This window comes from Camarhynchus parvulus, chromosome 2 (genome assembly GCF_901933205.1).
Source record: "Camarhynchus parvulus chromosome 2, STF_HiC, whole genome shotgun sequence".
NCBI lineage: Eukaryota > Metazoa > Chordata > Aves > Passeriformes > Thraupidae > Camarhynchus > Camarhynchus parvulus.
This window is the reverse complement of record NC_044572.1, coordinates 58,057,570-58,083,725: the sequence shown is the minus strand read 5'-3', so window position 1 is coordinate 58,083,725 and position 26,156 is coordinate 58,057,570. Positions and strand designations below refer to the sequence as shown.

The following is a 26,156-nucleotide window of genomic DNA, read 5'->3' as shown; positions in this document are numbered from 1 at the left end:
ATTTTGGAATCGAAGCTACAGAGGGTCCGAAGCCAACTACACCCCAACAGAGAAAGAAATCTTGGCTGCCTATGAAGGAGTCCAGGCTGCCTCAGAGGTGATTGGCACAGAAGCACAACTCCTCCTGGCACCCCGACTACCAGTGCTGGGGTGGATGTTCAAAGGAAAGGTTCCCACCACCCACCATGCCACCAGTGCTACATGGAGCAAGTGGATTGCTCTCATCACACAGTGCGCCCGTATTGGAAACCTGAATCACCCTGGGATTCTGTAAATAATTACAAACTGGCCCGAAGGTGAGAACTTTGGTCTGACTGATGAAGAGGAACAAGAACCTATGGCACAGGCTGAAGAAGCTCCTCCCTATAACCAACTGCCCCCAGAGGAAACACGCTACGCTCTTTTCACTGACGGTTCCTGTCGCATCGTAGGGATGAACCGGAAGTGGAAAGCAGCCGTATGGAGCCCCACACAACAGGTTGCACAAGCTACCGAAGGAGAAGGTGGATCAAGCCAACTTGCTGAACTCAAAGCCGTTCAGCTGGCCCTGGACATTGCAGAAAGAGAGAAGTGGCCAAAGCTCTACCTTTACACTGATTCATGGATGGTAGCCAATGCTCTGTGGAGATGGCTGGAGAGGTGGAAAAAGGCCAACTGGCAGCGTAGAGGAAAACCAGTTTGGGCTGCTGATGAGTGGAAAGACATTGCTACCAGGGTAGGGAGGCTACCTGTGAAGGTCCGCCATGTAGATGCCCATGTCCCCAAGAGCAGAGCCAATGAGGAGCACCAAAACAATGAGCAGGTAGATCAGGCTGCAAAGATAGAGGTGTCCAAGATAGACCTAGATTGGGAACACAAGGGAGAGTTATTCCTAGCTCGATGGGCCCATGATGCCTCAGGCCATCAGGGCAGAGATGCCACCTATAAGTGGGCACGAGACCGAGGGGTGGATCTAACCATGGACAGTATTTCTCAGGTTATTCATGACTGTGAGACGTGTGCTGCCATCAAGCAGGCCAAGCGAGTGAAGCCCCTATGGTATGGCGGGCGGTGGTCCAAGTACAAGTATGGGGAGGCCTGGCAGATTGACTCCATCACACTGCCCCAGACACGCCAGGGCAAGCGCTACGTGCTGACCATGGTGGAAGCCACCACTGGATGGTTGGAGACCTACCCTGTGCCTCATGCTGCTGCCTGGAACACCATCCTGGGCCTGGAAAAGCAGGTCCTCTGGAGGCATGGTACCCCTGAGAGGATTGAGTCAGACAATGGGACTCATTTCAAGAACAGCCTTATCAGCACCTGGGCTAGGGAACATGGCATTGAGTGGGTGTACCATATCCCCTACCATGCACCAGCTGCAGGCAAAGTGGAGAGGTACAATGGACTACTGAAAACCCAGTTGAAAGCTTTGGGTGGGGGATCTTGCAAAAACTGGGAGCAGCATTTAGCAAAGGCCACCTGGTTAGTTAACACCCGAGGTTCCACTCCAACCGAACGCAGGTCCTGCCCAGTCTGAGTCCCTGAATGTAATAGATGGAGATAAAGTCCTAGCCCCGCCCACCCCATCGGGGAACCAATGGGAGCGCCGGCTGAGTCTCTCCCCATTGGCTGGCGGCCTGCCATGCAAATGAGCCTCGACGTCACTTCCTCTGCTAGATCAAGCGCCATTTTCTCTTTCTGGGGGTTGATGCGGCGCGGGCGGCGCGCGGGCGGCGGGCGCTGAGGGAGGCGGGCGTGGGGCGAGGCGCGCGCGGAGCCCCGGCCATGCCACCGCCCCCGGGGGCGCGCACTGACCGCGGCGGCGGCGCCAGGCCGGGAGGCGGGGCCGCGGGAGCGGTGGCACCGGGCAGCGCCGGCGGCAGCGCCGGGGGCAGAGCCGCAGCCGTGAGCGGCGGGTGGCGGCGGTGCGGGACCGCGGCGGGCGGCGGTCGCAGGAGGAGGAGGAGGAGCGGGAGCGAGAGCCAGGAGGAGGAGCAGCAGCAGCGGCGGGGGCTCCCCCTGCAGCCCAGCCGGGTACGTGCGGCGGGGCGGGGCGGAGGGCGGCGAACGCCCCGGTGGCTGCGCGATTTCAGCTCGGCGGGCGCTGCGGGCTCAGAGCGGCTTCCCCGAGCGGGCAGGGAGGCACGGGACGGGTGCGGCGCGGCCCCATCGGGCGAGGCGTTGTACGCGGGGATGCTCCATCGCTGCCGCGGGCTGTGAGCGGCTCGGTATCACCGCGCGTCCTGCGTGTTGGTTAATTCCAGGTCGCACTTCAGCGATGGAGTGTCTAAGGTCCCAGCTTAATAGCTTGCTTTGAAGTCTGGATGAATAATTTTAATTGCTTTTAATGAATTGTTTTGGTTTGAAACAGTTTGTGGCAAACTGTAGGAGGGATAGGAGTGACACGCGTACACAACCAGCACTTCATCACTGGCTAATGGAACCAGTTAATGGCACGCAAAATTACGTCGAATATCCTTGTGCTGCCTCACGCCACAGCAATGCATACATTTAGAAAGAAAGTTTATGAATAATGTAAACAAACACAACCCACACAGTGCATGCCGTGAAAATCATTTGAATGCGCTTGCTTTGTGGTCGAGAGCAGGTAATGTGGAGTTCCACTTGTCCTGGTTTGTGAACGGAATAAAAGACACGTGTGTAACTCCTGCTTCAGCGGTTCAGAGTCCTGGACAACTCAGTTTCAGCAGATAAAGTTTTGATGGGTTAATTACTTGGGAGGAATTGCTTGTTGTCCTTAACAATTTTCTTTCAACCAAAAATTTGTGTTTGTTAAAAGCAGTTTTAAAGAGCTACAATGAAACACTTAAAAAGACTCCTGGGATATTGAATCTATAGTGTAGAAATCCTAGTGCTCCTTTTAATAAACTTTCTCTTTAATTTTGATTTTAAAAAATGGAGTTTCTTTAGCACAATATTTAGGAACTGGGTAAGAAATAAAGAATATGATAACGTGTAATAAGGTTTATTATAAGGTGTAGTGTATATGATAAGCTGTAATAATTTCTGTGGTTTGTTTCATGGATGTTTTGTGAAAAACAACATCCCCCACAAATTACAGCAAATCTTCAGAAACAAGAGCACATATAGTTTTGTTACGCCTTGTTTTTCCATTGGGAATTCCTGGATTTGGGCTAAGTCTTACTGAGTGCTGGTGGAGCTGGTTTGTGTTTAAACACTTCAGTCCTTCTTCTGAAACCTATTGCACAGCCCTGGGGGGTGATTTCAGTTTTGTCCCCTTTCTGATTTGTTAAGGTTTTGGATTGTCTGTGCTGTGGACTGTTGTGTGCATTTGTAAAGTGCAAAGTCTTCGGGTCACACCAAGCTGACAAGTGCGGCACAAATGCAGTGGTACTTCCTCCTGGAATAGCTGCACTCAGGGTGTGACTCTTCTGGTCACATACACGTGGGGCTGACAAATCCTGCAGGATTTGAGTGGGCTCCATTCTGATGCTTCTGTCACCTAGGATGAGCTTGGATCCTGCTGGGTTCAGGTTCTGGCCGATGCCCAGAAGGGACTTCCAAGGGAGTCAAAGTATTGTGTGAATTAGTGCTTTAGGAAGGCTCCATGAGTCTAAATGGTAGTGTCCCTTAGCCTCTTCTCACCAGTCTTGGATAGCAGGGATTTGGTTGTGTGTTAATGAACCATCACAGTAGATATTTAAACCACAGTGGCTGTAGTTAGTGATCTAAATTTGCTTGGATATGTTAGGTAAGATGCAGGTTGTTGTGCTGCATCTCAATCTATGCCATCACATATCTTACTCCTCTTCATTGTGTGTTAACAGCTGTTGAATGATGGTCATCTTCGTGTTGGGCAAGGTGACCTTTTCAACTGGTATGTGATTTATAGCCATGAAAAGAGCAGAATTATTGTGACTCTTAAGAGATCTATGATTTGAAATGCCCAGAGGTTTCTGATACAGCTGGACAAAGAAGAGTTAATTTTTTTCTTTTTTTTCCCTCTGATTTCTATTAAGTTGCCCTTGGATAGAAATCTGAATGTAAGAAGATAAGGAGAAACTACTTGGTGACCAGAACTGCTCTTTGTGCATTTTATTAGAATATATTTTAAATTACAACTGATTAAACAATGAACAAGAATAGCATCCATTCTGTTTAGTCAACTTTTTCTTTAGGAAGCTTTCTTCCCTCTCCCTCCATAGGTTGGATAAGCTTTGATGGTGCTGATGTACTTGTAAATCCTGTTAGGTCTCTTTCAGAAGGCAGAGATAAGAGTTCAGGAAATGGAACTGACCATGTGTGGTTGAGCAGATACCCAGGTGTGACTTCTCAGAGGATATGTAACCTTACCAGAAACAAAATAAAATTGATAAGGGTAAAATCTGGTACAGCCAAGCCAAACTCATTTTTCTAGGCAGTTTCTTAGTGCGCCTGTCCTCCTAGCTGCTCTCTGCCATCCGGTGTTCTTGTTCCCTGGGTTCTTGAAAATAGATCACATGCTTTCATTCTACTTTCAGGAATGAAGCAGTTTTTATTGTTTTCTGAACTAATATGAATTGTCAACTTCTAATGAGTTTACTGTAATAGAAATAATTTGTGGGGACCCGGGAGGCATTCCCTGGGCTGGGGAGACACAAGAGGCTTCCCTCAGGGGGTGTTGGGACCCATTGGCTCCTTCTGTGTCCCTCAGCCACTCCCTCCCTATTCCGGGGTTGGCCATCATCTTTGTACTGCCCGAGAGCATGCTTCAACCCCAGCTCTGGGGAGAGGGAGAAACTGGCACTCTCCTCATGAGTGTGCCTTGCACCCTGAACATCGCACCATGCAGCTGAATAAAACAGCTGTGGATACCATGCAAAGGCCCTTTTTGCTTAACTAGCAATATTCTGGCTGCAACATAATTTTTTATTGGTGCTTTTTAGTTCTGACAACTGCTGAAATACAAATTGGTAAGCAAACCTTCCAAAATACTCCAACCCAAATGTTCCAAACCTGTATATTTTTATAAAGGTCCAATAAAAGATACAAACCTTTTAAAAAGACCAAAGAGATTTCAAAAATCTTTCTCAGTTACTAATGACAATTACTAGATAAAAGTTACAAAACCTTAACATTTCCAAGGCAGATACTATGAGAGGACAAAGTTCCATTAGTCTTCCATGATTTCCTGCTCAAAGCAGTTCTTTGAGCAACAGGCAAGTGAAAGCCAATCATTTAGGAACACATCTGGAGATCTTGCTTCTGAACAGATTATCTGGTGTCTAAAAGGGTTACATTACGGCTGTTTTCTCTGTGGATCTTCTGACGTTCCTCTTTTCCTGAAAACTCTAGAAATGCCTGATTATCTAGTTGACTGGATTTTGCTGGAAGCATTTGCATGCCCATTGAAGGCACATATGTGCATCTTCCTTTTGCCAGCTCCACACCAGCTCCATTTTCATTGGCTTGCAAATACCTCCTTCCTGTAGGAACACAAAAGTGGTGCAGATTTCATGTGAGGAGTAAAGCTCTTAATGTGAGCACAGTCTGTCACTGGAAGAGGTTGCCCAGAGAGGCTGCCAAACCTGACTGGCCAAAACAGAGTGCCCTGGCTGCAGTTAATGGTTGAGCCTGCTTATAGGAAGCTGGACTGGGTGTCCTCTTGAGGTTCCTTCCAAGGGGAATGAGAATGTTCTAAGAAGTAAAATGAGTAGGAACTTGGCATTTTGTGATGACTTCTCATTTTGAAGGGGTGCAGTGTTAGTGTTTTTCCCTTTTTTTTGTAATGCAGAGAAATGATAGTAAAAGGTAGTTTGAAAACTGGTGTCTTTGTCTGCCAACATACTGTGCAGACTCTTACTTTGTCTTTTAGGCTAGACTTAAAATACTGCAGTACTGCTGGAAGGGAGGAGTTGCATTTGTGATCTTTGAAAAATCAAAGGTAGTTAGTTGGGTGTTGCAATCTATGGTAACAAATGCAGAAATGAAACAAACCCATAGTGTTGAATAAAGCTACACTGTGTATCATTACGGAGATATTACCTGAAAAAACAACAAATAGGAATAGCTTAATGGCTAAAATGCCTGAGCAAGAGTTGGATAGCCTTCTTAGATCAGAATTTGAGACATCAGCTGCTACAATTATTCCTTTATTTTGCTAAAATCTTGCCTTGGTTCTGTTTAAGAAGTGACGCTAGTCTGAAAACTCAGTGGATTATCAGGTTTTTTGGAAACAATTAAAAGCTGTGGAGAATAAATTTTTGTCTTTTAGACAGGCAGTGCAGTAAAATGATAGACTCTTGGTAACCCTCGTTCAGTTTAACTGTAGTCCTTTTGTGTTGAATTTGCTGATTAAGAATGGAATGTGGACCAACAAATTAATGGAACCAAAGTGCAAACTAAAGCCTGAGGAATGTCCAAAATATAAGAAAAATAAATTATTAGTATAAAAATGTGGATAATAAACTGCATAATTATAAAGGAATTAAATTGAGGACTTGAGGAAATAAGCTTAGAAGGTTGATCTTTTTTGACCTTTATGGTGGGGCAGTGCTGGTCTAATGGATAGACTCCAAGAGGAGGGTAGATTTAGGTTTAATATTAGGAAGAAATTCTTAACTGTGAGGGTGGTGAGGCACTGGCAGAAATTTTCCAGAGCAGCTGTGGATGCCCCATCCCTGGAAATGTTCTAGACCAGGTCGGATGGGACTTTGAGCAGCTTGGTCTAGGGGGACGTGTCCCTGCCCACGGGAGTAGGTCTGGAACTAGATGATCTTTAAGATCCATTCCAATCCATACCGTTCTGTGATTCTGGTGTGAGATCCTTTAAGATCCTTACTTCCAAGAAAGTTGTTCAAATACCCGCTGAATAACATTGCGTGTGATTGCACATGGTGGCCTTTGGATTGAAGACCAGCTGTTTGAAAACTGGAACATAATTTATATTCAAGTTTTTTCTGTTATGGTGGAGGTTTTGGTATGTTTTTCTTTCTCATGGATTAATAATTTAAGGATAACTAATAATTTTATTTCATTTTCTTCTGCATTAATAATTTCAGAATGATTGCTGGTTAAGAGAACTGTTGAGGTACATGGATGTTGCGTATTACACCCCTATTGACTGTTTCTTCTTTGTGAGCTAGACATGCCTCAACAAATGCCTGTATCACCTTCTTCAGTAGCATCAGTGTATGAGTTGGAAGACTGAGATGGGGAAACTGTTTCCATTGGAGCCTGATGTATTGAACCATATGTCCTTCTGGCTGATCACCACTGGGCATGGTGGTGTCCAGTAGCTCTGTTGTTATTCACACTGGACCGTGGGCTTGATGTGCATAACCTGCTGTCATAGAGGGACTGATCTTCGAGCTTTAACTAGGGACTCTGCAAATTCCTGGTGACTTCACTTTAAAAAGAGTATTTTATGTCAAATTTTTGCTCATTGCATTTTGAGAGAATGCCAGACCAGTTACTCTGATTTATTCCATTCTATATAGGTTCCTGTGGTACACCCACCTCGATGGTATCAGAATGTCTTCTGGACTTGGTGATAAAAAACATTAGAAAACAAGACTAGCATCCGTCAAATGGGGTTCCCTCTCCATTTCTCTCTACACACCTTTCCTTTCAGGGGAGAAGAAGTGAAGAATAGTATGTGAGTTTGTTGAATTTTAATCTTAAACCCTTCAATTATATGTTTTGTACATAAATTAAGGTTTGGGTTGGTTACATACAGACTGGAACATTTTTTATATGGTTTGTGGGTTTTGGGGATTTTTTGAGGCTTAGCTTGTAGCTGGTGTCTTATGTGCAGGGGGATTTTGCAACTATTTGCATTAAAGTTGTCTTCAAAGTAGAGCTTTCATGTTGGCAGGGAGCTTGCTTTTTTGGTAAAAGTACAGCTTTTCAAGACATTTTAGACTGTATGTGCTGAAGGACTGTTCGGAGATTTCCTCTATTTCTATTTCTTTTTCTTTTTCCTATTCAGTTGTGTCCTGGATGGATGAATTGTTTAGCAGTAAGAACTAGGATGTTGTAAATGCTCCTGGGTCCTCTGTCAGCTATTTAATTACCAACTCCCGGAGAAGCTTCCAGTGACCTTTTTCAGTGCAAGCTTAGGGTTAGATTTTGCATTCTGTGTCCATTGTAGTTTCTTAAAGTTCAGTCTAAATTGCATCTTGCTGTAATCTAAGAAGAAGTTGACAAAGGCTGAGCTTTTTTTTACTTCTGCAGCTGAGCCTGTGGAGATACCTTACAAGTTTACAAAAGTAGAAGCTTTTGCAGGAAATCTAGATTTTACTAGCAGTCATATTTTAAGCATGTACATGGTTGACAGCCAGCAAAAATATTAAAAAGATTTCTCATCTTGATGCTAACATATGAAAGGTGTGGAATTTCTCCTTAAGTGATATGATCGTAATTTTCTGAATAGAACTTAATAAAATTCTGGTGTTCGTATTCTTTTACGAAAACCCAACAAAACTATGTTCCTGCCATGTAGATAGATACAAGGAGATCTGAAAGAAGAATTTGGCATTTTCTGTACATAGAAGAAATATAAAGATTCCCTCCCCCCCCCTCCCCATTACATTCTGTTTCCTTTAAAATCAGTATTTCATTGGGAAATGCTAGTGAGCCCACTTCTTTGGCTTAAGGATTTTGGGTTTTCATATTTAAGAAATGGCATCCCGGCCCATATCAGCTGGAGTGTGTCCAGCAGGACTGGGGCAGTGATCGTCGGCACCGGTGAGGCCTCACCTCAAGTGTTATGTCTAGTTTTGTGCTCCTCAGTACAGGAAAGACATTGAGGAGCTGCAGTGAATGTGGGGAAGAGTCTGGAGCACAAGTCCAATGAAGAGTGGCTAAGGCAGCTGGGGGTGTTTAGCCTGGAGCAAAGGAGGCTCAGGGGTGACCTTATCACTCTCCAGCACTCCCCAGCTGTAGCCAGGTGGGAGTCAGTCTCTTCCCCCAAGTAACAAGTGACAGGAAAAGAGCCAAGTTGCACCAGGGAAGGTTTAAATTGGATATTAGGAAAAACTTCTTCAGAAAAAGGATTGCCAAGCACTAGAATGGGCTGGCAAGGGAAGTAGTTCAGTTCCCATTCCTGGAGATATTTGAAAGACGCATAGGCGTAGTGACGAGAGGCATGGGTAATGACTGTGATAGGTTAATGTTTGAACTCGATGATCTTAGATGTCTTTTCTAACCTAAATATTTCTATTCTCTGACTTTTCAGATTTTAGTTCGCATTTTAACACACTTAAATGCAAGTACCTGTGTTGAAGTATTTAGTCCATTTTTTCTTTCCGTATTATTTTTCCTCTCCTTTTTTTTTTTTTTTTTTTTCTTTATTTTTTGGTTATTGTGGGGTTTTTTTCCCCAGGAAAAGTGCAAAATGTTTCAAATTCCTGTTCAAAACCTTGATAATGTAAGGAGGGCTCGAAAAAAGGTGAAGGACATTCTTGTGGATCTTGGGCTTGACAACTGCAGAGAATTGTTGAAGGTAAAGTATTTAAAAGAATGTAAACAAATCTGAAATGTAAACTCCTGACAAGTATTTCACCTTCTGGTGTATATATGATAGATTTTTTGGGGGAGTCCTTACATTAGGGGTTACTTATTACTGACTGTTCATACCCAGGGCAGGAATTCGGTGTGTTAGTATTTAACACTGCAGGAATGTGTATTTCTTAGCAAGATGTGTCATAGATGGTGCCTCATATTCTGTTAGTAATGTTTCAAGAAAAAGAAACAGTACAGCTTTAGGAAAAAATACCACAGACTAATGAATTGTTATTTGTGTGCAATGCAGCAACTTTTTCCAATTCTTTTAAGATTTCAAGCAGATGAGGACTTGAGTCTCCTCAAAGACATCTCATCACATATCAAGGGCAAGCTTCTGAAGAGACATACAAATCATCTGCATTTCTGAAAATGGATAAGCCTTTAAACTTTGTGTCGGGTGAAAAATACCAAAATGATCTCATTGAGTTGTAGTTTGGTTCTGTATCTTAAAAAGTATATGTAGGTGTATTGGGATGATTAAGATAAACCTTGTACCACTGTTGCAACTTTGAGAAGAACATTTTGTGCATCAGTCAGGCAGAATGCACACCATCAGATTGGCAACCCAGTGCCAGAAAAGGTGCAAACACAGCAATGTAACTCAATTTCTTAACAATGGTGTATTTCAGTGAGCTGGTGCACAGGCTTTTTTGACTGTTGAGTGGATTCATGCCTTAGTGTTGACAAGAGGTTGATGGCTTCTGTATGGCAGTACTAAAGTAGGTATAACACACTGCAAGGGTGCTGTTGTGTCTTTTGTGGTGGGTTCTTTCTGAAACTCTGTTAGTTAATGGAAAAAAAATGTTCAAGACCACATGCGTAACTGATTTTAGAACATTCTTTGTTATTGCAATTGAACAGTTTTGCATATATCTAAATGTGGTAATAGCTCATGGAAAATCATAATGTCTATTAATTTTCATTTACTTGCTGTTTTTATTTTGTTAATATTCTGCAATCACACTTTTCTGAGTCTGTCTTGACCATTGGAAGCAGGAATGTTTTGATGGTGACAGGTTTTTACTATGAAATTGCTTGCAGTCTCTTTGATTGTTGCATGGACTTCAATGGTAAATAAGTAATAAGTTGTTTTGTATTTGGTTGGGTTTTTGGGGGTACGTATAATGTGCTTTTAGTTGGTTTTGCTTCATTTTTTAGTAAAAAATGGTGGTGGCAAACCCAGCAAATATTTCCACTGTAGAAAAACCTCTTTGAGATTTGGGCCAAAAAATACCGTATTAGTTGTTTGTTTTTTTTTTTTTTTGCAAATAATTCTTCCTCAACCAAGTTCATAACTTTAGTTTGTTTTTCCTGGGTAATTTGGGGCTGGTTTTGGTACAGCTTTAGCAGTATAGCTTGATCTGTACTTGGTTCACGTGATGATGGTATTTCTTTTTGGTAGCATGGGATGTGTGAGGTTTTAATAAAACTTAGAATTGTAGACAGGCCTGAGTTTGAAGGCACCTTGAAAAGCATCTAGTGAGAAATACCTAAAGTTTGTTCTCTCAAATATTGAGATTGATTTCTGGACTCTTTATGGCTGGACAATGTAAGAAATTGATTGAAATATGATATGCTACTAATATGACCTGAATCTGGTCTTGCACTGTTGTAATAAGTCACAATAATGGACAAGAGTTGGTGAGGAAGATGAAGGAATGTAATGTATGGCTAGTACCTCTCTGTAGCTTAGAGACCAAAAGGATTAGTTTTCAGGCTAATTGATCTCTGCTAGGAAGAAAACATGAGCATTTTGGCTGGAGTACTAGTTTGGTTCTCCAAGCAATGTGTTTAAGTATACTGTAAGGTCAGAGGTTTTCCTTTATTAAACTGTTTCAGCTTCTCTAACATACTGTGATCTTTAGGGCCATGAGGGTGATTGGAGGGCTGGAGCACTTCTGCTCTGAAGCTGAAGACATGCTGAGAGAGCTGGGATTTTCAGCCTGGAGAAGAGAAGGCTGACTTCCTTGCAGCTGCTCAGTACCTGAAGGGGGCTCCTAGGAAGGAGGGAGAGAGAGGGACTTTTTATACAGACAGATAGGGACAGTACAAGGGGCAGCAATATTTTAAACTGAAAGAGCATAGGTTTCGATTAAAGGTTAGGAAGAAATTCTTGATTCAGAGGGTGCTGAGGCACTGGTGCCGTTGCCCAGAGGAGCTGTGGATGCCCCATCCCTGGCAGTGTTTAGTCCAGGTTGGATGTGGCCCTGGGCAACCTGGTTTAGTGAGTGGCATCCCTGCCCATGGTGGGGAGGCTGGAACTAGATGATCTGTAGGGTCCTTTCCTGTGGGATTCACATTCTCTGAACCTGAGAGAAGCAGTGAGAGAAGCGGAGAAAAGAATGATCAAAACAATTCTTATCTATTCACTGCACCTGTGTTGTGCCAAAGTAGAATGCAGTGTGGAGATTGTTTACCCAAAGTGATGATGTTTTGTTTCCTTGGCCCATCAGGGCCAAGTGCATGTGCAGACTGTTGGTCAGCAGACAGTCACAAGATTCTGTGCAGTTGAGTGCTTGTTTCAGTTTTTTAGATGCCGTGTAATATAGTATAGTATAGAATAGTATAGTATGATAATTAAATAGCCTTCTTTGCTCTTTCTACAATAATGCCTCTCGGCTGTTCTTGTGTCATTCTCAGCACAAGAGTGGCACTTTCCAACCCAAACCGCTCCATGATTCTGTTCTGTGATTCTGTGTCTTTATTTAAACTGTCAGCTTTTTATGGTTTTGTTAAGGAAAACCATGGTAGTTTTAATACAGAGGGGAGAACAGTTGTTATTTTAAAAATGTTTTTCTGTTCAACTTAAAAACACCTATTATGCATAAGGCTTCTCAGAGGGCTTTGTTCCTTTCTTGTTACCTTTCCCTTCTTTTTTCATCCCCTCTTGGAAGTGAGAAATGTGGAAAGGTCATAACTAATTAGTGGATCTTGGTTTAAAGCAAGTGTTCACAGCAGCCATTTGCCCCACTGACGAGTTCTTTTGATAAGAATGGTTATTTTTATTAGCAGATATTCCTCTGTAGGAAGTAGCCATTTCAGCAAAATTATCTAGTCGTATTTCCTGTGTTTGGCTTGTGGGAATCTGGTGTTTAAGTGTAGGAGCCTTTCACTCAAACCAAAAACAGAACATGTTTCAGATAAGCCATAAATTTTAAGAAAACTTTTTTTAGCAGTGTGTGATTCATTGCAGCGTGTTCAGCTGAAAAAGTTTTAGTAAGTCTCAAGTCTCTTCATTTTCTCTATCAAAAATAGTTCACTAAAATTCTGGGATTTCTCTTGTTGCATGCAAGGGTTCTTTCTAAAGTTCCCGGGTTTTTTGTGATTTGTATTTTTCTGTTTGTTCAGTTGGTTTTTTGGAGGTGGTTTTTTTTGTTGTTGTGTTTTTGGCTGATTGTTTTTTTGGTTTTGTTTTTTTTTTTGGTTGGTTGATTGAAGGGCAAATACAAGACTCAGTGTCTAGGGTTGATTAGATTGCAGGGGATTTGTTTATTCTTGCTCCGAGCTTTTCTGGTTTCTCTTTGAGCATACTTGACAGTTGAAAAGGTAGACAGTATATTGCAAACTCAGCTGCTACATTTTTCTAAATTCTTGAATAATGAAGTTAAAATCAAATTATCATTGGCATGATGTTCTGGCTTACTCTAATCTGCTGAACACGTAGGAATGCTCATATTTGCATGCTGCAAATGGACAAGAGCTTAGTGCAGACAGAGCCTGTGTTAAGTAGGATTCTGTGGGTTTTTTTGATGTTGAAGCTTTGTTGCTCCTTGTTACTGACTATATTCTATGTTGCTGCTAAATTTCACGTAACACAAACTATTAGGTTTATGAATTCCACTCCTTTTGTAAGGTCATCTGATCTTAAATGTTATTTATCTGCCTCTGCTGTTGAGTGGGGGTTGGTGAGGAAGTGGAAATCATGCCTTCTCTAAGTATCCGCAGAGTTTTGAGTGAAGAGGGATTTGTGAAAAGGAAGAATGTGAGGGGAGAAGAGATGCAAGTTTTCTATAGGTAAAGCCTGGATTTGTAGCCTGTGTTCCATCCAGGGCATTCTGGGTGTGCTGTTGAATCTAGGTTAGGGTCTTCAGGAATGCCTAGTAAATTGGAATCTAGCTTGGGTTTTTTTAAGTTTGTGCTTAAATATGTGTGGGTCTCAGAAATCTGGAGATGAATTTATTATTTTTAGGATAGTAGCTGGCATTGGTTTGAGGGATGTGAACTGCTCTGATGGGATTAATTAAAGAAGGCTGTAAGGACAGTTGGTTTCCCTGACACAGTTGTTGTAGACCCAGTAATATTGTGCTTTTGTAGCTTCGGGAAAAGCAGCTCTTGGAAATCAGCTTTTGTGAATGTCTCTTGTTTTTCCAAGTTAGAAGTGTAACAATGTTATGCAGATTTAATACTAAAACCTGTTGCAAAGTAAACTGTGGTAGTAAGTTAATAAAGCAATGAAGTAAGCAATGAAATATTACCAATGAAGGAGGAGGAAGGTAGGGAGGAAAATACTTTGAGTGTTCTCTGTGAACTTGGCTTGAAGCAGTGGAATTGAAGTGTAAATATTTTCACTCCCAATATTATTTTCAGTAACTATGAAATGTTCAGAATTCCTACTCTGTTATTAGGCAGTCACATGAACAAATATTTGAGGTAAAAGAAGTCAAAGCTGGTCAAAGACGTAATTTCTTTGAATGGCGTTTAGAGGCTTCCAAGTCATCCTCTGTTTGTGTGGGTTTTTCTTTTTTATTTTTCCTTATTTCCTATTGAGAATTTCTGTATATTCAGAACCGCCAATGCCTCATTTTCATTTCTTGTTTTTATTTTACTTTTAGAATCTTAAAAGTTTTGATGCAGGTGAAAACTACTTTTGTAACACTTCATGGAGTGATGTCTCTCCTTGGGAGCCTGTGGGCAAAAGGAAGGTATGTATGCTCATGACACAAATTCTGGATAAACCTGTTGTGTGGAGTTGCTGAATTTGACAATTTTCAGAAATCGGAATGCAGCTTTTTAATGGAAAAAATAGCTGTAATATTTGTTTTCTAAGTGCTGTTAGTCAGGGAATAATCTTACATTTCCTCTTTGTTTTTTCCTGTAATGCAGGTGGTTATGAGGACTTGAGTTACCATTTTCAGTCTTTAGGGATACAACTCTGAACATCAGAGTTTAAGATGTCACAGTAAGATTTTGCCTTTTTAGCCTAACCTAATATGTAGTCTTAGCATGGTCTTCTGTACAACATGACTCCTGTTTCATTGGAAGGGTGAAAATGTGATTGCATAGATGCTAGTGGATTAAGATGAAATTATTATTAGTGGCTTCGTCTGGGGTGGCAGTGGAAAGCACTTTCCAGTTAGATTTGTGTATGTGAAACAGCTTTTAGTTCTGTATAGCTAGACTCCACAAGAAAGGCAAAGGCAGGGTTGAGGTGAACAGTTCTGTAATTGTATATAGTAGCAAGTTTCTGAGATGCTGTGTCTAGAGCAGTGGAGTATGTCCAGAAAAAAACATAGACTTGTCAGTCTTGCTGAAGTCTTAGGGTCCCTCATGGCCTTCTTATGGAAGACCTATCAATGAAATTCAGTGTGGAATTGATAACACATTGCTGCAGAACAGTTTGTGTTCCAAACTGTGTCTTTTGGATACTAACCTTGTTCTTATCAATTTTCTTGAAACAATTTTGGTTTATTAATATATATCATTCACGTATCATGCAGCCTAGATTTGGGAGAAAAAAAGCTGGCTCTTCAGGATGTGCTTTTCCAAAGTTGTTGCCATAAGGGGAAAATAAATTGTTGCCTCCTGTAAACTCAGTAGGCTGGAGAAGATGTCTGTGTAAGTGCAGTTGGTGGTTTCCACCGTTTGTACTATTTTTAGGGAGACGTTAACAGTTCTGGCAGAACTTTGGTTTTTGGAGGATGTTCTGTCTTTCTGCATCATTCTAGGTTGTGGGGAATGTGAGACTACACAACAGAAAGTAGTACTATGTTCTTGGGTATGTTCTTTAAAGGAAGGTTAATTGAGTTTACTGTAATGTCTCTAATAAGGCTTCTTTTGGATTCCGTTTATACAGTTGAAGGTTGGTCAATCTCCAAGATGCTTTGTTTTTCTTAAGTGGCTTGTAATTCTTATTTTGTCAAACTTTCTATAAAACTGGCATGCCATTGGTAGGTTGTGGTGAACCTGAAAAAGCAGATGGGTGAACAGAAAAGCATGCAAGGAGAACCTGCTGGCAGAATGGTTTGTAAAGTGTGTGGAAGAGCTCTTTTTCATACAGAGAGTATCAAAGTAGCATACTTCCATCTGCTTCTGTTCAGCTGAAAGCGAATTGTTTGGAATTTTTCCTTTGTCGTTTTACTCCTTCAGAAGTAGTGAGGTGTATCTTCTAGTAATGTTCTGTGTGATTCATTAGTTCATTAGTGTCAGTGGCCTTTCTCTAGGCAGGATACTTCAAGATTGATGCATCTGCTAATTTGCTTTGTTGCTGTTTACTAGCAGCTAAGATTAGGCACCTAAAGAGTATATATAGAAGATAATTCAGTGATGACTTAGCAGTGTGCTTCTTCAGCAGCCTTAGCCAGCCAGTGGCATTGTCTGACCCAGTCTTTTGAATTGGTTATCATCAGGAGATTCTCCTAGTGTGGTATTCATATTCTCTCTCCCAGGATTTTTCCTGGGGAAGGCAGCGAGAAAGCTCAGAGAAAGAAGGAGGAAAACAATTCTTATCTCTACTTTCTGCTCCCGTTGTTTGGCCCATGTGGATTGTGTTATGAGATTGTTTACCGAAATGGATTTGTTAATTGGACTCTGGTGATGATTGTTTGGTCTGATTGACCACTTGGGTCAAAGCTGTGTCGTGACTGTCTGGAAAGGGTCACGGGTTTTGCTTTAGTATAGTATAGTTTAGTATAGTATTAGTGTAGTAATAGAATGTAATATAATATAGCTTAATAAAGCATTTGTTCAGCCTTCTGAATCATGGAGTCAGAGCACATTATTCTCTGGCTGCGGGACACCCAGCATGGATACTCCTGGTACTGCTAGGAGATGGCTGTCTGTCTGTTGTCTGTAGATGGCTGACTGTAACCTGCATGGTTTATGACATGGCAAAAAAAAACCAAACCTCTGCACATGTTGTGTTGCTGTTCTTCATGGTATGTCAGTGAGAAGTATGTGGCTGATCTAACTGGGCTGGATGCTGTAGTGGCAGAACAGCTTGTTCTCTTTGGGTTCTGTTTCGTGAGGTCAGAAATCAGTGAGGTGAAAAACATGTCTGAGGGAATAGACAGATTCCACTAGATTTTTGAGTGTGCAGATTTGTCACATGGATGTTGCTGTGACTGATTCTGTAGTTTTTGGCAGGAGCCAGGGTTAGGAAGTTGATCAGAAAAAATGGTTGATGGGGCTACCAGTTTTTCAGAAAGAAGAATGTGGATATGAAAAGCGGTGCTGTCATGTGACATATAACTGAGGGAGCAAATCACTGGTTAGTGCAAGATAGATGTGTTCTTCAGCAGTTAAAATACTTTTCTGAGAGGAGTGTGTATGCTCTATACTGAGTGTTTTCAAGGAAATTTCACAAAAAAATTCTATGATGGGATGCCCAGTATGTATGAGTTAATATAAATTGTATGTATGAGTTAATTCATCGCTGCTTTATCATAACAGGGGTTTTTACTACTTTCTGTTATTATTTTGGCTGCAAAAAAACGTTCTTTAAAAACTCTTTATGGCCTTGTTGGGAAGGTCTGGAGAGTTTTCAGCAAAGAACAGGCTGTTGAAAGACAGAAAAAAAAATCCTTGCCTGTTCTGCTTTTTGTCTTTTTGTCCAGTAGATAGGAGCTGGCCCTGAACTAAACAAAGCTTTAAAGGTGTCAAATTAAAAGGGGTGGTATTCCTAATTCCTAAGGCTTAACTTCTGTATATAGTATAAATTTCTGTCTTGTTCTGTGATTCCTGTATTTAAAAACAGACAGGCTTCAAAATTACTTCTTGTGAGCTATGGTAGAAGTACTCTTGTAAGGCTTCTTAGTAAATTATAATGAAACAAAAAAGGCACACAAATGTTTCTCCCCTTAAGTATGTAATCTTTAAATCTGCTTTTCAAAACCAGAAGAAACTGAGAAGATACATGCTGTACATCCAGTGAAGGCATTTCTGACAGCTGATAGTGCAGATTTAAACAGGTAACAGTGGCATAGGAACTGACAGTTTCTAAGTGGATGTCTTTCTTTGGTTTGCAGAGATACAGGACAAAACCGTACTGCTGTGGCTTATGCAAGTTCTCATCCAAATTGCTTACTTCCTTCAAGAATCACTTGCATCGTTACCATGAGGATGAAATGGACCAAGAGATGGTGGTTTCTTGCCCAAAATGCGCATTTTCTTCTCGGCCCAGAGTAGTGGGAGAACACATCTGGATGTTTCATTCGTTTAATAAACGAATACAGAACTATACAGTCAGCATTTTGGATGGCATGAAACAGTTTAGGAGTGACATCATAAACTTCACATGTCTAAAATGTCAATTCACAGACACCTTGTATTACAATATGAAGAAACATGTGCTGATGAACCATTTTGAAAACTTACTAAGTGCATATTTTGGCGAGAAATGTGATGAAAGTACACCGAATTCAGCTGAGTTCTACTGTAAAAAATGTAATGCTCCTGCGAACAGCCCAGATTCTTTAATGTACCATGTCTTGACAGCTGAAACACACAGAGACCTGGAGAACAAACTTCGATCTCTGATTTCGGAACGCATTAAGAAACCTGGACTTGTGAAACAAATGCATATTGCTCCAAAGACTGTCCCAGGTGTAGCAGCAGCTGCCCCATCTGCAGGGCCTATTGTTGTCCCAGCAGGTTCTGTGACAGCTCCAGCTTGCATCCAGGTTGCATTTCCACAGAATAATCAAAACCAGAGCATAGTGCACACACAAGCAGTTCAGAACACAGTTGGACCGGTGACTGTCCCAAGTGCCTCTGGCAGCCTCCCAAATACTGCCTGTGCTCCTGCTGCTCCATCCTCGCAGGTCGCTCTTGTGCCCAGCAATCCTCCCGTGGCTCAGAACAGCCTTGGTATTCAGCCTTCACCTTCGCAGGCTGTCCTTGTTTCTCATGGGCTTCATCTTAATCATTCTGTTGGGAACATAAATAGAGCTGTGGCCCCTGCGGTTCTTCCTGTTAATCAGCCCGTCAGGCCTGGGCTCTTTCCTGTTAATCAAACAATCGGGACTGTAAACAGTCTGGTTCCAGCTGGAACGCTCCCTGCTACTCAGCCTGTCGGCCCTATGAATCAACCAGTTGCTCCAGGAATTCTGTCTGTTAGCCAGTCACTTGGGAGCATGAACAGACCCATGGATCCCAGGGTCCTTCCTGTGACGCAGACAGTTGGGTCGGGTCTTCTCCAGCTTAACCAGCCTCTTGCCTCTGGGGTGGTTCCTGTCAGACAGCCTGTTGGACCTGGGTTCCTTCAGCTTAATCAACCTGTTGCCCCAGCACTTATCCCAGTAAATCAGCCAGTTCAGACTCCGGTTTCTCAAAGCACAGCTTTTTTGACTGCGGGCTCTATACTGAGGCAGTTGATCCCCACTGGCAAGCAGGTTAATGGGATACCTACTTTCACGCTGGCCCCCGTCTCTGTTACTTTGCCTGTACCTCCCGCTGGTGGAGTAGCGACTGTGACACCTCCGCAGGTGCCCATCCAGCTCGTGCAGACGGGGTCAGTGGCTCAGCTGTCCCAGTCGCCAGCCAATGCTCCCTCTCCGCCTGTGGTTCTGACCTCTGACAATGTATCCTTGCAGGCCTCCCTGCCTGCTCCTGAAACAAGCCAGGCTGTCAGACAGGCCAAACAGTGGAAGACCTGCCCTGTTTGCAATGAGCTTTTCCCCTCAAATGTCTACGAGGTGCACATGGAGGTGGCCCACAAACCACTTGAAGTAAAAGTGGAAGCCCCAGAACCTCACAAACTTGCAGCTTGCGCATCCTTTCTGAGGATGACAGAAAAGGCTATCCGGTGTTATGCTTGTAAATGTTTTCTCTGTGAGGAAGAGCTCATGAAGCATATCTTCATGCATGGCTTATCTTGCTTGTTTTGCACAGGTACTTTCTATGACTTAAAAAGCCTTGTGGAGCACAACAAAACTGCACACAATGGGAGAAAGGAGTTGCACGCGAGTTACAGCAACAGAGGAATTCAGCTAGGTAACGATGCTCAGGGTGGCCTTGTGTTCCCACACTTCGATTTTAACACAGTGCTACCGGATGAAGACATGGGTGAAAGAGAAGTACATTTGGCAGTGCTTGTTGGAATATATTCAACAGTTCTTGTCCCTGTTTACATCAAAGTGAAACCTCAGACTGCACAAGTGAACAGGAGATGCACCAGAAAAATGTTCACCTGTCCCTTTTGCTTAGGTACGTTTGCTGGTAGAGAAACCTATGAAAAGCATTTGAAAGAGAGGCATCATATAATGCCAACTGTGCATACGATTTTAAAGTCTCCTGCTTTCAAGTGCATCCACTGTTGTGGCGTGTACACTGGAAATATGACTCTGACAGCTATTGCTGTACATTTGCTCCGTTGTAGAAGTGCTCCCAAAGACACCAACTCGAGCCTGAAGATGCAGCTTGAGCGCACTGAGAGGAAGGAACTGCTGTTTGTGAATGGTGAGAAGCATCTTTCTGTGGTACTGAAGAGAAAGCAATCAGATTCCTGCTTTGTTGCAGAAGACCAAAGGAATAAGGAACAGCAGCCTCTGAGCTTAAGTACTGGCATAGCTCTGTCTGCAGAGAATGAAGTAAATTCAGGGGTAGTGCCTTTTAAACGACAAAAGATTAAGACTGAGTTGAGAAAACTTCCTTCTAGTGAGGATCTCCGCTTTCTAGCAGTAGATCCTAATCAGTATGATCACAGTTCATATGAGGCACAGAAACAGTTTTTGTCAGACTACTTTCACAAGAGGCCATATCCTTCTAAAAAAGAGGTGGAATTACTTTCCTTGCTGCTATATGCGTGGAAAATTGATGTTGCATCATTCTTTGGAAAAATGAGAAATACTTGCTTAAAGGCAATAAAACATCATGAACCCTCTGTGCTGCTGGGTTTCAGTATGTCTGAACTAAAAAACATTAAGCACAGTTTGAATTTAAAAGATGGACCATTGGATATGTAACCCAGCTTTTTGTAATAGCTAAAAGCAATCCGTAATTGCATACTTACAATTTAGCAGTTTATTATATTGTTTGTTTTAACTTGCAGACTGGCCTGTTGAAGGGTGCAGTAATACAAAAAGTATCATTCACTTGTGACTGCTATTTCTTTTTCTTCCCCTTCAGGCTCCTATTACATTTTTTATACCGTCATGTAAAACCCTCGTCCTTGTTAAAACCAAATTTTATTTTATTTTCTTTTATTTTTATGCAGTGTTGTCTTTTCTAAGTAATGAAATGTGTAATGTGGGTTAAAATAACAAGGTAAACTATGTGAAAAAGATGAATTTGATTATTTGTATTTTTAAGTCCTGATATTTTTGACCTGTTTCTGGTTTACCTACTGAAGCAGTGATTGCGGCCATTACATCCATTGCCCCTTCAAATTCCCAGCGTGCTGGTGGCTGTGAAATACATGGCATTGTGATTTTTTCCTCAGTCAGAATACCTGTGCCAGTTAAATCTGCTGATCTGTGGTTCCTGCTGAGTATTATTACCATAAGGAGCTTTTGGGTGCCCATTGGAGTGTTACAGTGAACTGAGTTGAAATGGTTGTGTTATCTGTTAAATAGATCTTGCTAACCAGAGGTGTTTATCCTTTTCATTTGGTGTTGAAGCCTGGTTGTTTACCTGTCATTCAAATCCGCATTTATTTTATTTTCTTTTTCAAAAGACAGAGCTGCTTTGGAGAGTGTCACATTACTTTGATACACAGGGTATATGGCCTCTGTGCATGTCACTTAAGTGTAGAAGCCCTATCCAAATATCACCCAAATATGGTGAAAAATCTGACTTTTTAAACTGCTGTTTTATGCAGTAGTAACTGAGCAGAGCCTACTCCCCAGCAAATTAGATCCCTGGCTTGAAGTCCCTTGGGTCAGAAATGGTACAAACTGAACCTGGATGAATTGGTAGCATCAAGACTTTAAACTGTTGAGTACTCGAGCCCGTGATATTCATGTAGTGATTGGTTCTTGGCCTGTGGAGAGCATCACAGTAGTATAAACCCAAAGAGACTTACCTTCAGTATGGACTGACATCTCTGTTGCAGGTTACAGAAGAGCTGTTGGGAAGGTTCACTTGAGTTGAAGCACAAACTGGTGGCCACACTGAGGCCTTGTTGAGTGCTGTCCTTTCTGGATATGCTTGTTTTCATCTGGCTTGTCTAAGAGTGCCTCCAGTACCAACAGCCAGTTACATAATAAATAACCTGTAAGATGCATTGGTTTTATTTCCTTCTCTTCACCCCCCTCTCCCCACCCTCTTTTCTAAGAAGAAAAAAACGAAGTTCACTTGTGCCAGTGTTAGAAGGAAAGGGTGATATGCCCAAGCTGATTGCTGTTTTTAAGGTAGTCAGTTGACTTTTGCCCTGTGCTGTAGGAACTTTTTAAAGCAATACAAAATGTATTATTGCTATTTCTGAAAGGGCGTGACATGTTTAGCAGAATTTGGGGACTTCTTGCCTGAGGCTTTATAAGCTGTTTGGAGTTATATTTTGGATAAAATCATAATATTTTCATATTTATTGTCACATCAAAGAGTTTTAATGTGTATGTAACATACGGTTACTGCTATTTGGAAAAACCTGGTAATTTAATAGCAGTGTTAAACAAACATAAACAATATTTATGGGATCAGTTGCACGCCACCCCAAAAAGTGATTAAGAAACTGTGTTCTTATAGCCTCATAATAGCTCATTAAAAGTTAAAAAATAAAATATACTTGGCCAGAGCACACAGTTCATGAAACCTGTTCAGAGGGCTGTGAGTGAGGAAGAGGAATGCTCTCTGGAAGTCCTGAAATGTAGACATTTACTCTCGCTCTTACAGCCTCTGCCCTGTGAGCCCTGTCATCTTTGGGGCGGTTCTGCTGGTTCTGGTGAGACTCCAGGATGGGGGTTTGGCAGTGGGCATCTGGGGAAGGCTTACCATGAATGGGGAAAGATTGTAGAGAGAGCAACGTGGCTGTGGAGAGCTGGGAAGTCGTTTTGTGGTTCGTCCATGCTTGGGGCACCAAGGGAACAATCCAGTCTTACCAGAGTTTTCCTACATAGTGTCCAGTGTTGATATGAAACAGTTTATTTATTGGATTTTGATTTCACAGTTTCAAATAAACCATATTTTTAACTTTCTCTTAGGTGTGTGTGCAAATGATTGCCTATCCATCCTCTCCCCTCTTTTAATACATTCAGAGAACCTTATGTGAACATTTTTTGGGCAAAATGGCTGTTGAAAGAGACAAGAGGAAAGTAAGGTGTAGAACTTTGATGTAGATGCTTCAGGTATATCTTAGTGCATTATAGTAATTGTGTATTATCTCAAATATTGGTAGCTGCATTTTTTCCTAGAGACTGATGCTCCTAAATCTTGGATCCTAATTTGCTATCACTAAATCCTTGTGCTCTTTTAAGTGGGTACTGTAGAAATAAAAACCAGATGAATTTTGAAATGTGAAAGTGGTGACTGAGAACACAGTATGGTTGTGGTTTTCAGGAAAACCAAGGAGCTTGAAAACAGCCAAGTTAAAAATCAGTGGCTTTAACTAAATCAGGCTTTTTGCTGTTGGCTTCTCACAGGTGAAGTCGTTGGGATAGAGTCAGGAAACACGCTGCTGCCCCAGCCTTGGCCTCCACGTGGGTGGTGTGGTGGTTGCCTCTCTGGCACTTCTCTAAGGACAGAGCCTCATACTGCTGGGATATGGGAATGGGAAAACAGTGGAGCTGCCCCCTGCAGCAGGCTTTATGAATACAAGTCCTTGAAAAATGTGAAGGGAGCTCTGATCCACTGTGAAGAAGCCCAGCTGGGAAGAATGCTGGTTGGCTTGCAGGATGATTGTTGCAAGTACTTGTTTCCTATGGGACTGAAAAAGCCCCAAATATTCATGTATCCTGCTTCTGAAATACATTGGTCTGGAGAGGTGTCTGTGTTTGAGCAATAATACTTCGTTGTGGTGCCTTGAGTTTTGCGCTTGTGAAATAGTGTGGTAACTTATTACTTGAATATGTGCAGTAGGAAGGATTATTATTGTTATTACTATATTGGTCATGTTTCTTCTGCATATGCTCATGTGCTGGGAGTTAAGTGAATACTGTTTGTTGGTAAGCTGACATTTTGGAAGGGACCGATAACCAAAACACATTTGTGGTGGGTTTTCAATACTGTATTCCTCTGTGGAATGCTACCTACTGTCACAATCACATCAAACTTTTTTTCCCTTCAGTGTTTAAAATTCAGAAAACCTCAGATGCTTATTCAGGTAGCTGATGATATAATTTTTGGGTTTGTGATTCTCAACAAAATTATCTATAAAGCTATAATGCTGCTGCAACTGGCTGTGCCATTTTCAAACATATTTCTCAAACTTGAAAACTTGATTGCAGACACCTTTTTGTGGGAAAGGTACTTGATATTAAGAAGGAAAGTACAGATACATGAAATAAGAAAGTTGCAATCTAATAGCAAGGAGGATGCTCCCCCCACAAAAGACCAAAAAAAACCACCCCAAAACCAAATAAAAACCAAACAATGAATCCTCCCAACCTAAAAGAAACAACCCCAAAACCTTAAGAAAATGAAGATGTTCATTGCTTTTTTTAGAAGTCAGGAGACCTTTAACTCCTCTGCGATGTGAAAAGGACAAATTGAGTATTCATGAATGAAGGAAGACTTTGTGGTGCTGCATTTAAAGTCTTAACACCTCACTTTAGTGCCTGCTGTCTCATTCTGTGTCTCATTCTGGCTGTTCAGATCTGACAAGCAACCATTTCTCTTACCTGGGTACCAGATCCCAAAACACGTGTGACATTGTTCTTTTTGCTCTGCACTTGCCTGTTTTAAGGCACTGAGTGCAAGGGGGTGTCTGTGGTGTGCTTACGGTGCTGCTGGTGTTCTTGAGGAGCGTGTTGTTCTGCACATAACCAGGAGCACGTGGGCTGTGTGCCCACCCTTTAAGTCCACATCAACTGCTGTTCATCAAGGTTTTACCTGGTAGCATGTTTCAGAGCAGCTTGTAATAGAATGAGGGGGAGTAGAAGTCTCAAGAATCTTTGCAGATATCATTTTATTTTGTCTGCTTGTCCATGAAGAGGGAGTGAGAGCAGTTCCTGTCATCCTTGAAGGCTGAGACTAGCAGGTGGGGTGTGGATTGAGCTGCACCAAGTAAGCCAAGGATGGGACAGCTGATAGTGTGTGTGTCATTGAAAACCATCAGGCTTGGGCATTTCTGGAGAAAGATCTGATTAATTGTATTTTCAGAGTTGGTGTCAATTTGACTTCTAATCTGATCAATTCTCTCACCCTTGCCTTGTAGAAGAGGTGCTGCATCCCTCTGATCGTTTTGTTGATCCTCTGCATTTTGGAGTATGAGCTCATTTTAAGGTAGCTGTCTGAACTGATCTTATTATTTTATTAATGCTGTGAAAAGTGCAAGTCTATTAGCTTGTTAATGGAGGAAAAGCTGCTAGACAGCATCAGTGCAGAGAAGAACCAATATTGTACATGAAGAACTTGGGTGCTGGCACTTCTTGCAACAGCGTCGTGATTTATAAACACACATGGATGAAGGTCAGCCAGCATAGATCCACCCAGCCCACTGCTGCTCAAGGCCAGAGGTAGCCTTGGCACAAAGGGAGGGTGACAAGTGACCACGTTCAGTGTGGAATCCTGCAGAGCCAGTTGGGTTCAGGGTTGTGACATTGAGAAGGATCAAGTGTGATTGGGGCAGGAAGACATTTTTGGGTTGAACTTCAGCTGAGGGGAGGTGTGTGAGGTGGCTGCTTCAGGTACAAAGGGCACAGTCCAGGGCTGGGCAGTCTCTGTAGGAATCTGCCAAGTTCTGCAAAAATGTGTGTCCTGGGAGCGCACTGAAAGCCCAGCTAACAAGGGTGGGACTCCTGCTGGGTCAGGGCGTGGAATGGCAGTTGGAAGCTGAGACGCAGCAGCTCCCTGTTAAACACTGCACCAAGGAAGGCCTGCTGTAGGTGAATTCCCAAAACACTTCTCAGTGAGCACAGTGGCTGTCCCTCCCAATCTGCAGTTTCTTTGTAAAGCCATTTTGCTGAACATGGCTTTGACCAGGTCCCTGCATGAGTGAGGAGTTCAAAGAGGACCTGGGGTCCCTGGATGCTAGGGTGCTGTGGGAGTGGGGATGGGGGAGCCTCTCCAGAGCCTCTCTGAGCATGAGACCAAGCTGGTGCTGCTGCTCCAAAGGTGCTGGGGCTGGCAGGCCCTTGGAGTCTTGGACAAAAAGTCCATCTCACAAGTGACACTTCTGCCACTGGATTCTTCAGATGCCATTTTTGTTCTTTAACAGATGAATTAGAAAGCTTGGACTGGAGGCTTTCTAATAAAAGTTGTTCAACTAAGAAGTAAAATGTCAAATATTTAAAAAAATATTTTATTTTATAAATAATACAGATATTAAAAAAATG

General features: G+C 42.3%; 1 protein-coding gene across 5 annotated transcripts; it reads left to right on the top strand.

The window, feature by feature from the left end:
• The first annotated feature begins 1,902 nt into the window (after positions 1 to 1,902).
• Positions 1,903 to 24,290, top strand: ADNP2 (ADNP homeobox 2). Of its 5 annotated transcripts, none has more exons than XM_030971152.1 (5): positions 1,903 to 2,016; positions 7,443 to 7,596; positions 9,329 to 9,448; positions 14,343 to 14,432; positions 17,754 to 24,290. In XM_030971152.1, exons 3-5 carry the CDS (start codon positions 9,341 to 9,343, stop codon positions 20,688 to 20,690), a joined length of 3,135 nt encoding a protein of 1,044 aa, XP_030827012.1. In that variant the 5' UTR covers positions 1,903 to 2,016; positions 7,443 to 7,596; positions 9,329 to 9,340; the 3' UTR covers positions 20,691 to 24,290. The 5 variants fall into 5 exon arrangements, with proteins under 5 accessions (XP_030827012.1, XP_030827009.1, XP_030827013.1 ...); XM_030971149.1 differs by having other exon boundaries at positions 7,443 to 7,600; XM_030971153.1 differs by lacking the exon at positions 9,329 to 9,448 and having other exon boundaries at positions 7,443 to 7,600.
• Positions 24,291 to 26,156: the final 1,866 nt, after the last annotated feature.